At 43.0% G+C, this 13254-nt stretch overlaps 1 protein-coding gene across 1 annotated transcript in view; it reads right to left on the bottom strand.

Moving 5' to 3' along the window:
• Nucleotides 1–13254, bottom strand: part of LOC137287583 (E3 ubiquitin-protein ligase SHPRH-like) — a 192413-nt gene that overhangs the window by 67771 nt on the left and 111388 nt on the right. Inside the window, exons 15-20 of the mRNA XM_067819951.1 lie at nt 6821–6886; nt 6276–6358; nt 5415–5541; nt 3692–3868; nt 2379–2486; nt 828–967 (exon numbers count right to left, since the gene is read on the bottom strand). Of these exons, the coding sequence (XP_067676052.1) occupies nt 828–967; nt 2379–2486; nt 3692–3868; nt 5415–5541; nt 6276–6358; nt 6821–6886 (701 nt within the window). The remainder of the gene's footprint in view (nt 1–827; nt 968–2378; nt 2487–3691; nt 3869–5414; nt 5542–6275; nt 6359–6820; nt 6887–13254) is intronic.

A 13254-nucleotide genomic window follows, 5' to 3' on the forward strand; every position in this document is an offset into this window, starting at 1 on the left:
GCACAAATGAGGAAGAAGATGAGTCAACACTGGGTCATACTATGACTATGACTATGCTGCCCAGCTGCTGCCTCAGCTCAAGTGGCATGGAACTATGGATATTTGCACCTTCAAACTGAGGAGAAAGAACCTCAAATGGCACATCAGTAATGTTGTGAGGGGGAAGCTGGGCAGCTGGGCGGCACACCTGATCACACCCACTGCCCAACATCAGGCCATTTTGGCTGCTACATAGACACTCAAACCTCTTCCCCATCCTCTCCTGTACTTCCCTGCTAACTCTTTAACTCACTGTGGATGGCAGACCCGCACCCTGCCCGGCACTGGTCAGCATGTGGGCCTTTTGTCATGGTGCCGACAGGACTGTACAATAAGGGGGTTAGAAAAGGGGGATACTCGGCTTCTGCTTTTTCAGTACCAGCCCAAACCTTCCTGTCTGCTGTCTGCATGGGAGGAAGTACAAAAGAGGCCCATGCCTTATAGTCTGCTTTTCTTGCTTGCTGTCTCTGCGGGAGGAAGTACAAACTTGCCTATGCTTTGCCTGTCTGCCTGTTTGCAAACAGCTAAAATATATATCTGGTGCTGTCATCCACACCGTGTTCATTGTAATCCACCCATCTGTGTTGTGTAGTCTTTTATGCATACTATGCTTAGGCCATCCATTGTATCCATTTCATAAACCTAATAATCCTTATTAGTCAGTTGTCTATCGTTGTTTGTTGGTTTAACACTGAATTCTTTAGCAAATATTTAGCAACTTATTGTTTCAACATAACATTGGACATAACAAGCCAGCAAATCAATTCATGCATCAACTAGTTGCTTACCTTGAGGCCAATGATATTCCCACACCAGGGTTTGCGTGACCTTCAAGGTCAAGCCTGACTTTCTGTACCAAGTCTGCATCAAGTTCCCGCTCTACCATTAAGTCCAGCAGTTGGGACCACCACTCTCCTTCACGCCCACACTGAAACAATTTGGATCTCATTCATCAAAATCACACTGTCATGTTCATCACTAGTTAATCACAATTATCTGGAGTATTAAAACAGATATTATGAACCTCTGTTAGGCCTCTAACACACCTGAAACACAAATCATCAGGTGCAGACTATTACAAGGCCTCTAACACACCTGAAACACACATCAGCAGTTGCAGACTATTACGAGGCCTCTAACACACAGTGAAGCACACATCAGCAGTTACAGACTTCTGCTACACAGGCCCTTGTGTCTTTGCAAGGACCGAATTATTATTATTTTTTTTTTTAAAAATATAAAACTTTGAGATGACCTATGACCCGAGTACTTCACAGTACAATATATAATGACAAAGATGGACACTTCGGTGTACCCCACCGGTGCTGATCACTATGCTACCATCACATGGAATCGATTAAAACTTAAAGGTCACATGCAACGTAAAACACAACTTTGCAGATTCTGGTACCTTTCGGTATGCACTTACCAAAACAAATCATAAAAAATGCCAATTCAACCTATAAAGTTGAAAAAAAAATGCAATGAAAAAAAAAGCCTGCGAAATCAGAGTTCAAACGTTTCACTAAATTCCCCCAGCGCTGGGGGGAAAACTGGTTTGAACAGCTGTGCTGTGCTGCATCCATAACGCATGCGCAGTGAATAGGTTCGCGGAGCTTGAAACAACCCAGCGTCTGAGGTCGTGAGCAGTAGTCTGATCTTGGTTGTGTACACAAACAAGTAAATAATCTACTCGTTACGTAAAACAACTTGTTGATTGTGGTAAGCAGCCTCTGTCACAGAGAAAGCTCAATGTCTGCTTTATTCACACCTATATGTCTGCCTGCCTGTCTGCTAAAGACAACATGCAATACACAGCTTCAATCATTGACCACATGCAATTTTAACTTAACACCTATCAGACTATACAACATAAAGAAAATAAGTTGATTTATGACTCGTGCACCCGAGTCCCGTGTCTGCCACATTATGTAATTAGGCACGTGTGATACACATGACATGTTTTTATGTCTGTGGGTTGGAAACAAACTACATTCATTTTTTTCGGATGACTGGATCTGACGGAAACTGGTGCAAACTCTTGACACTTTCAAGTCCTGCTTTGTACTTGGACGAATGACAGATTCCAGCCACTCAGTAGTTTACCATCTCTACTGACATGATTTTTGATTGGATCGAGCGCAAATTCAGAGAACATGTATTTTCCAAACCCAACATCTCTATATACATTCTTCATTGATAATGACTTCTTTTAGTGTATATGATTTTGTTTGACAACATTATATGAATCCATACTGAAATGACGCATCAAGTACACAAAAAGAAGTTGTTATCCATATCCATCCCTATCAATGGTGTCCACCCTCAAATGAACTGACCTCATCACTGGTGTCCTTCACACTGCATTGTGCTGGTCCAAGTGATTCCTGGGCAGATGCTACCTTGTTTTCAGCTTTCAGCATATACTTTGTACGCAGGTCATTGGCCTGATAGATGAGAACAAATATTACCTCAACCCTGTTTATTTTGAGGTTCATGAGAAGCATTTAGAAGCTGAAATTCAATGTATACCACCATTACCATTATTTATGATGGCAAAACATCATGTTAATTGTTTGAATGCTGATAAACAGTAACAAAATTTCGGTACATTTTTATTTCAGTTTACACAATTTGTATGATTGCTTTGGTAAACATGGTGAGACGTCATTAAGTTCCAGTTCAAACCCATCCTTTTGACTTTTTGTCATCATGGAAGCCATATTTAAACAATAAAAGTAATACTCAGAGAAAGAGTAAGGCAGTTGGTGTTAACACTGCTTAAAACAGAATTCCAGTCATACAAGTGTATCAGCTTCATTAAATCAGGGGAGCGATGGGGTACAATATAAGTTGTTCACTGGTCACGCGGGAGCCATGTACTCATGTACCACGAGGGACCAGTGAACAACATATTTATCTTACCAACCACCTGAATTTTAATTTTGAACTGTTAGAAGCACTTCTGTTCAATGCGAGGTAAATCACCATTTTGAAACGACACAAGGTGAACAGATTTAGAGTTATCTCCCTTCCATCGATTTTCAATCACAAAACATTGATAATTTCCGTGCGTGATTCAATGTTATTTAAGATAAAAAAGTACAACCATGAAGCACCAGAAGAGTTCAGAATTCCCTGCGGTGTACATTGAAAATAATACATCGCCTGTAATCGGGGTACATTGAAAATAATAGAATAGCACCTAACCAATCAGAAAGCGACATTCGTGTGTGAGGTAAGATAATAGTGGATAAAGCTTTGGTTTGTCACACTAAAGACCTAATGGCCAAAATGGGTACAAAATGGGTACAATAAGCTTGCTTCTGGTGTCCCTTGCAGTGATATTGCTGGAATATTGCTAAAAGGCAGTGTACAATACAAATCCTTCAAGTCAGAGGACAGTAAAAAGTGAAGCAAGTCTCAGACAGTTATCACTTTTGGAAAATCTACAAACACTGGAAGGATGCTGACCAGTGATATAGATGGTTTCTTGTGGGTGGAATGGATGCAATATGATCTGTATGGTGAAGAAGAGTGTCTTGGAAGACTGAGCCACCTCGGTAACATTAAAAATAACTGAGGCAAATAGTCACACTTAAATAATGGTCTTGAAATTATAGTACTTTGGGTTATAGTTGGAAGGACTCACCTGTTCCTGGAGCTGATGGTCCCTGAGCGTAGGGTACACATTGGTGGGCTTCATCAGGAGGATTTCATGAAGGTTGTGGAGGGCATGAAGCTGCTGCAAATCATCAGTCTTCAGGCGACCTTCATGCTCTGTCACTGACTGGAGCACACAGCGGTAGTTTGACACTGCTTCACTGTACTGTAATACATCAAATCATCAATTAAGTAACAACTGTCTGATTGTTTTCAATGAAACGATTGACGAGTCATTGACTATCAAATTTTAGGAATACAATGCAATTTTCTGGAAGATTTGATTTGATATGTGCGATTAACATGACCCAGGATTATTCCTTGGCAAGTAGTGGCTTCATTGATAGCTTGCTTATAATAGTATTTGCAAAATGACTGCCACTGCTTTTATACTTGCAGCCTTAAACAATAAGAGTTGGTTTGTCAGATGTCACATAAAGAGTTGACATGTTCAAATCGGTTGTGATCATAGAACCCACACAGGCAGACAAATAAACTTGCTAAATGGGAGGATGAACCTAGAAGAAGAAATAGGAAAGTTGATGAACAATGACCAACAAACCATGGTGAAGGACCAGTGAAACAGGAGAGTTAACAAATCCCTCATGACCACATGAAACCAGTGTCTGAGGATCTAAGAAATGACACAGGTATTCACTGACGGAAGAATTCAAAGAAGTGTCCAGAAAAGCTCTTAGCAAAGCTGACTCAGATCAACAAGAGTCATCAGAAGATGACATATCATCCCGGCTCCCACATTTTTGAAAGGACACATCATCTGACAGTTACTTCATGTTTTCTTAGATTAAGTTTGAATCGTTTCCATGGAAGTCAGTTCTGCAGTAAGATAATGAATGGTTTTTGAGTTGTGCTCCAGAAACGATGCCTATCCCTCCATTTTGAGATTAAGTCAGAATCGTTTCAATGGAAACTGCGAAAATGACAAATAACAAAAATCTGTAAATACCAAAAGGCACATATCTGCTGAGTTTTGCAGAAAAATATTTAGAAAATTTTGAGTTGTGCTCTGTAAATGAAGCCCATTCCCCCCTTTTGATTCAGAGTCCGAAATGTTTCCATGGAAACTGAGAAAACAATAAATCACAAAAACTTGTAAATAGCAAAAGGCACCACTTTTGGGGTTTGCTACACATATCTGCCAAGCTTTGCAGAAAAATATTGAACAGTTTTTGAGTTCTGCTCCGGAAACGAAGCCCACACCACCATTAGACTAACACCAAAATGTTCCATGGAAAAACGAGAAAAATAAAAATGCCAAAACTGTGTAAATAGCAAAAGGCACAACTATAGGCTGAGATTATTATATCTATTAAGTTTGGTCTAAAAATACTGAACAGTTTCTGAGTTCTGCTCCGGAAACAAAATGATTACCGGCAGATGGGTGGATGGACGGACGGACAGACAGACGAGACGTCGACTATATTCCTCCCGCATTACATGCCTAGGGGGATAACAATACTTGCACACAAACTATCAGAATACAACCTTACTCAGGACTGATAAAACCCTGTATTTCCTGATGTATTTTGCTTATAACATATGAGTCTGGATATGGAAAAATTCATGTTACATTGTTACATCTACAATACTAATAGTATTCCCTCTGTACCTGAAGGATGTTAAATGGTATAACTGGAGAGAAATTCACCTCTAGACACAATGTATATGAGTAATGGGGTAAATGCTCATACCTCCTCATTTATGATGCATAAAGCTGCCAGCCCATTCAAGGCAGCAATAAACTGTCTGTGAGCCTCTTCACTCTCTAGCTTTGCCTTCTTGGTCAAGGATTCCAGCAGTTCCTCCATTGTCATGGTACTGGAATAACCAGGTAAACACTGCTGTACTATGGAGGTACATCATATAATGAGGGACAGTTATCATTAGGTTTATTTCCTCATGCTCACAAGCTATGTGTCAGACCTTAAACTACCTTGTAATATGTCCAGTCCTACATGGTGTGTTTGACATAAGTTTCTCCACCATCCATGGGTAATTCAACAACAAACTAAACACAGATCCCACTACTAACTCAACATAAACACAGAACACATAACACAAGTATTGTCACTTACTCAACACTGATCCTATTTCAGACGTCTGACTTCTAATTCAACATAGAGCCTATGTGAGTTCAACTGATAAACATAGAAGTTATGTGGAAATGTGCTCATTAACTAAACATAGAACCTGTGCAGTGAATCCCATTACTAACTAAATACATATTTATCTTTCAGAGGTTCTTCCATTGTTTGATGGGATCAAGCAATCTGAAGTGGTTCATTGCTTTCCATGTAGTTGGCACTTACATAGCCAAGAAAGCACTTGACTAAATTCAAGAACATCCAAAATACAAACTTGTAATCAAGATTAAACTTTGAAATAGTGTAAATAAAGAAAGGAAGCACATACTTTGCTCGTGCTGGTTACGCTAACAGATGTTAAGATAAGCTGAAACTTTGAGCCAGACAATCCCATAACACAACATACACATGTAGTCACCCAAATACAATAAACAAATGTTCAGATAAGTCTTCATTTGTATAACATACTTTTTGTGTATTGGAAGGAACTCCCCACGCACTGCCTGTGGATGACAACATGCTTGTCTCAGTCGCAGCAATGGGTGAATCAACTGAAGGAAATAATATGAGATAAGCAACAGAAAAATAGAAGCATTTGGATTTAAAACTGGATTTCCTCTTAGCATTTCAAGTGTCACAGATAAATATTGTTGGAGTGAGTGAGTGAGTTTAGTTTTACACCATACTCAGCAATATTGCAGCTATATGGCGGCGGTGTGTAAATAATCGAGTCTGGAGCACACAATCCAGTGAATAACAACATGAGCATCGATCTGTGCAATTGGGAACCGATGACATGTGTCAACCAAGTCACGATCCTGACCACTCGATCACGTTAGTCGCCTCTTACGACAAGCATAGTCGCCTTTTATGGCCTGTTCTACCCCGGGACCTTCAGAGGTCAAATATTGCTGGATGTAACCATGCTAATCTCATAATTGTCAACACCATAATATGTTTTATAAGGTCCACTTTATGCAACTATTGTGGTACAGTGTATTGACTGATGTTACCTGGCTCATAGTGTGTCTGTCCATGCTGCTCAGCTTAACGCTGCTGTCTGTCCACTTGCTCAACTTCTGTCACAAAAAAAAATAGAATTTGACTTGTCATTTTCCAATACACTCTTACTCTGTGAATGTAATCACCTATCAGTATGACCAGATAAGTTTATAGGGGGTTTAGCCAATCACAATACAGTTTCCTCAACGTCCATGTGGGCATGTGTGACCAAGTCTGATTGCAAGTTTGGTTTCTGTCAAGACAGACTGACCAAGAAGACAGTGTTTCAGTGGAGAGGTATGCTAACTGTAGATTTCAGGGTCATACATCAGACATTTGAAATCTAACACTGCATGTTCCATTCTATTCAACTTGACCTTTACAAACTTCAGTAACATGTAAATTCAGAGATATATGTAAAGATATATAGTAGTATATACAATGGGGGTTTTAAAACACTTTCAAGAAAAGTCTCTACAAAGCCTTATTTACTAAATAAGGCTTTGGTTGGGTCCTTAGCTCTTGCTACTATTACCCCTACTACTTAACGTGTGTTGGAGGTAACACTGTGCCGTACGGTACGATCAATAATTCTTCTCTTACAAACCCCCTACCCGGCCCATCACTCAAGTAGTACAAGTTAGGTTCGTCGGCTTTTATATCCACTTTATCTATGTTGTAAGTTTTGACTGACCATATAGGATCGGTGGCCCGCTTACGGCTATCACCCTCGTGTTCCCCCGGCTGGTATAGATACCTCACTAGGGCCCTATCTGGTATCTGTTTCTCCTTCCCACGCAATGGAGCGGCCGACTCTGCAACTATTGATTTTAGTTTGATAGCGTCTGCCGGTTTCTTACCGGTGAGACGGGTGACTTCATGGTTGATTGCCGACACCACCTTGGGTAACCTCGTGACCCATTCAGTCGATCGTTTTCCAGGGGTGACCATCTCCCTAGCATACTGATGGCCGAACAAGCGCTCAGCCAAAGTCCTATTAAATCTCTCAACTATGGCTTGGCTGCGATGGGCTCCGGCCGTGCCACGCCTGACCTTTGTATCGTGTTTGGCTAGCAAGTTGTGACACGGCACCCATGAACTCCCGTCCGGGGTCAACTTGCAGCTCTGTTGGCCACGTCAGCGGGCTGCGTTTGTATATGCGTTCGAATCCTCTGGCTACCTGGGCCGAATCTTTCGTGGTCAAGGGTTCGGCTTCCTTGTAACGACTGGCTACGTCCACTACGGTTAAGGCATACTTGTACCTCTTGTCGTGGGGTAGGAACAGTAGGTCTGCCTGGTGAACGCTATTAGGTATGTTAATACCGAACCTCCTTCTAGGCACGTAGCGTGGTGCCGGCAAATAGATCTGCCACAGGGCTTGTTTTTCAAGCCACGCTTTGGCTTCCTCCAGGGGTACTCGCGCTATTTTAGCTAGCTTATCTACTGCGCTAGCTCCTTTCCAGTACCCACGCGGGCTGTAGTAAATAGCCTCAAATTTTTTCATGTCCATACGCGTATGTGTTTATCCCATCAATAGCTATCCAACGTTTCGTGTCCATAGGCGACAGGGACGTCTTGTTTATAGTCAGTCCGTATATCTTATGTCCATCACTTCTAAGTGTGTTCATTTTATGCCTAAAGGTACGGGTCTTGAACAGGGCTTCCTTGAATCTGGCGTGTTTGATGTGTTGTTTCACCACATACTTCTTAACCCCCTTAGCCTTCCGGATCTCACTATTGTCGGCTTTCAGTATGGAGTACATCTTAGGTCTCAAACCTATGTACTCGGCTATGGGCGTGTCAGCACACTCGTCCTTCATCTTACCTAGGACCTTTTTATTTACCGTACTGTGTATGGCATGGGTCTTAGGGTAGTCGCTGGTGTCGTATAAATCGAGGTGTTTTTTCATGTCCTCATACACGTCCTCGGTTCGAATCTCCATCAGCAGGGAATCCGTGTCAGTGTACAGCACTTCACACCTGTCACCGTACTGTTTCTTGAGCTCGTTGTACATCAGGTGTTTGGATAAATCGAGGATGCTCATCCCCACGTAAACAGGCCGGTTGAATTTTATGTGGCTTTTCTTCATGTGTAGGGCAACCAGGTTGTCTGTGAATATCTTACTACGGTTGAATGCCGGACTGGCTATCAATCTCCTGAGCTTGTCTTCCTCACTCGACCGAACCAGCTTCACGGTCATGCGTTTCCTCAGGTTCTCCATAGTCTTACCAAACACCGAGTTGTTCATGAGCTTGTAGAGATTTTTCTCAAAATCACTGGTGGCTTTTTTTCGTAGGTCTGTGTTCATTCTGATGTAGGGCTCCATCCATGGGCTCTGGTCGAACATGAGCACCCTGTGTATTTTGGTCAGCCTCATACCCAACGACAGGTACAGCTGTAGGTTGCGATAGTGAACGATGTACTTGGTCTTATTCATTAAGTTAGGCACGAGTTTTTCAACGTCTGTCACACGCCCACCTAACAAGTTATGTTGGTACTCAGACATCCAGTCTGGGTTAACCCTCATACGTTCGGGGGCCAGGGGGTAGCTGTTGTGTGATGTGTGTAATTCCTTGGTATACTCTAAGTCAACCTCGAGGATATACCCTTTGTTCGAATCTGGTGCAACCCCCATAACATCAACGTGGGGTACCCATTCGAATCCCCCTGTAGGTAGATACTGGCTCATGGCCCAGCCGTACAGGTTGTTTGCGTCGAGGTAGAGAATGTGATTGGTTGGCTTGTTAGGATCGTAACCTTTCACGTATTGATTATTTGCTTTCGCGTATCGTTTGGATGCCATGGAAATCCCACCTCGCAAGCCTTTCTCAATGAATAGGTGCATGTCGTAATCTGTGAGCAATTCCAAATTAACTCCGGTCTTTTTAAGCAAGGCGTCCCACGACAGACCTGGGCTGGTGTAATACCATGCGGGGTCGAGTTTATACTGCTTGAAACACGTCCGCCTAAACGTCTCAAACACGTCGGCTAACAGCAGTATATCTGTCCTCAAGTACAGGTCGTGATAATCACCCAGGTTCTTACAGCCCAGTTTATTCCATACGTTAGTCGCGTGCGAGTAATCATCTCGTGAGACGGACGCCTCATTCAGCTTGCTATAAAAGCAGTCAATAGGGGGTAGTCTGGTCTCGGTGAACTTGACCCAACTATCCATGTACTCATAGGGGTACACACCCTTCCTCATAAGCAGGGGTCTAGTCTCGGCGTCTGTGTATCGATCGGTGATAGGGAAGGTATTGTTGGCCTTGACCAGACTGTCGAGTGACGACAGGAGGAACTGAAATGAGTCAATGAACCTAAGTCCGTTTAAGCTGAAGGAGATGTATCTCTCCATGTTGTTGGGGATGCACGTTATATTACCATCGATTTTCGCGATGGCCTGCATGATCAAGTGTGAGTCGTACCCTCTCAAGTTGTGAAAGACAACGGGGATGTTTATTGTCTTAGGGTTGATTTTAAGCTTGAGGTTGCACGCGCTGTGAGCGGCGCCTCTATACTTACCAGTTATGTGGCAGTGATCTCTCACCGAATCACCGTTAAGTGGTGAGTCACACACGTGACAGTTAGTGCTACTAGCGTGAGCTAGCCTGTCGACTCGGGTCATACGCATGGGAGCGATTCTATACAATGCATTCCTAATAATTTTTTCTTCCTCCTGCAAACACTTTAGAAACCTTTCAGCCGCGTCAGGGCCCCTATACACTACCGGAGCTTTCGTTTCCCCGTCACGACGGACGACAATGTATCCAAACCCACAGGCTTTATGCTCGTGTGTTTTGTGGGTGATGGGGGCCTCGCCGGCGGCACCACTGGGGGAAACCAAGGCTTCGAAGTCGGCGTATATGATATAAGGCACAGACATTTGGTTCTTGTGGTTACCGAATTTTAGGATATTATCACCTTCCTTAGGCATGTCGACTCGTATGGCCGTCTGCCCCACACCTTGGCAATCCTCCCGGTGGGATTCTAATAAATCAGCTCGTGTGAAGCCATGTAGGCATCGTTCACAGAAGTGGGTCTTTTCTCTGTGTGCCGATTGGTCATACAACAGCCTGCTAAAGTGTTTTATCCATGTGTAGTGATACTTGTCACCTTGCTGGATCATGAATATATTGATAACTTGGCGATCCTTCACTTCGCTGACCCTGTGTACTATTGTTGTGTTACCTTCGTGCCCAAAGACATTTATAGCCAGATTATTCTGTTTTTCTACTTTAGTGATCTGGGATATGGGGGTGGGTTCATCTATACCATCCCAGTTGAGCCCATCATCCTGAGGATAATTAGAAGACCTGTTCGGATTAGTGTCAGCTGGAAATAAGGCTGACCTGATAGCTAACCTCAGGCAATCGTTTCCTCTATTCTTAACGTTTACTATGGCATGTTTGTTCCTATAGTAGGGTGGCAAGGCTAGGTATGATCCGCCTCTGAACGGCACGTAGTTAGCTATGTCTAGATAGACATTATCGATTTTATCTACAGCCCACCCGGACCCCAAGTGTGTGTAGCGTTCTAGGTATTCTCGTATCTGCTGAAAACTGGTATCGATTGATGTGTCAGTGGTCTCTGTATGTGTGACGACCTCTTGTTTACCTCGGAAGTAAGGCTGAACATACTCAGTGGCCCCTGTGGGGCCCCCAACCTGCTTATCGAGCGACATTTTCACTGTGATCTGAAACTTGATACTTCCTAGGTTATTTAGTTCCTGGTTGACCTTATCAGCTATCAGAGGCTTGATATCTGTAATGTCTATGTTTCTATCAACGTGCATGCGCCAACCTCTCAAATAGTTGCCTACAGCGCGCTCAGTGCGCACGAACTGTAGGTCAATAGCTCTATTCTGTCGTAATAATTCTACAAGCTGTGGTTTTCTCATACGGGAATACCCACCTAAACCCAAATCGTGTGCCTCGGCTTTCAGTTGTTTTACAGTGGGACGTGCTACGGGGGTATGTGATAACAATTCGACTAACCCGGCTCTCCCCAGGTTTGAATAACCCGTGTATCCAAGCTGTTTTGCTTGAGCTTTTAATTGTTTTACCGTAGGAGGGGCTTCTAAACCTAGTAATCTCAACAATGCTGACTTCCGCATTCTAGAATACCCGATCACACCTCTCTGTTTTGCGACCCGCTTAAGCTCGCGCACAGTAGTCATAGTGTTTACACCTAACATAACCAATGTCTAATTGGGTCACAGTAAAGGGAGGTAACCCTTGATAAAACATTTATTTGGAGTCTATCTTGAGCAGTCGCCTACGTTCTTTTATGTAGTCCTTTTTATTCTCGTAGATGAGTTGATGTCTGACTACGTTCGCTCCGTGAGCTTTACATAGACAGTAGTGTCCTTTAACCCCGATACCACACACAGAACACGTGTAGTTAGGACTTCCCATATGGAAACAACAGAACCATGTATTCGCATCGGTATGGAGCGGGTCTCATGTTTACTTATATAGGTATTTAATTTAATTGCTTCGCAACCAACGCAGTAGCTGCTATGCCCAACACTATGAAGCCCAGTTCACGATTCATTTGTCCCTTGGATGGTGTGTAGTACTGAGCGAGTGTGGGTTTATTGAGCGGTTCCAATCGTTTACCAGTTAGTAGGTAGTATTCTTTCATTGCTTCATCGACATCGTTGAATGTTTGAACGGCATGGTTTTCACGCTGGAGTTGTTCGTTAATAAAATCGATCCTCTGGAGGCGTTTTTTAGCGTACTCGGCCTGTGCCTTTTGTAAGTTCTCAGTAGCGAGATCGTGCCGCTTCCTTTCTTCCTGTATTTCAGCCGCGTGATCATCTCGTAGTTTCGAGAAGAGGAAATTACTCCCGGAAAATGCCAGGGCATTCACTAACGCCCCACCGACCATCATAGCTATCGTGGCCATCCTATATTTATTTCATTATATTATCAGGTATTATCCCTTGTTTTACTAGGATGTCTTTTGTGGCCATCGCCATACCAAGGTTCATTATGAGCATACCCATATCGTGCAGGTTGAAATCTAGCTTGATAGTTGGTTGTTTAAGCACCATTTTTGTCAACCGAGCGTACCCTACGGCTAGACTGGCGACCACTGTGGCGTGGTATGCGTCGTTGACGAACGTTTTCCCCTCAGACATTATGTATATATAAAAATATTTTAAATTATAACATGATATGCGGGTCGACCTCTAATTGTGTTGGGGTGGGGGGTACCACCTCACGGTAGGGGTTTCCCTCACGTGTATATAACCACGAGATAGCCAAGGCAGCAGTTACGCCTACAACCAACAACAGTCGGGTTGGGTTGGTCACTGTAATAATTTTATGTTGGTTACACCACCGTTTTTTACCGGCAGCTACTCTCTTAGGATTCTTCTGCCTGGTTACTGTTGGGGTCACTTCCCTCACTGTGGGGGTTTCCTCCAGTGGAGTTTCCCTC

Source organism: Haliotis asinina, chromosome 6, assembly GCF_037392515.1.
Source record: "Haliotis asinina isolate JCU_RB_2024 chromosome 6, JCU_Hal_asi_v2, whole genome shotgun sequence".
Classification (NCBI taxonomy): domain Eukaryota; kingdom Metazoa; phylum Mollusca; class Gastropoda; order Lepetellida; family Haliotidae; genus Haliotis; species Haliotis asinina.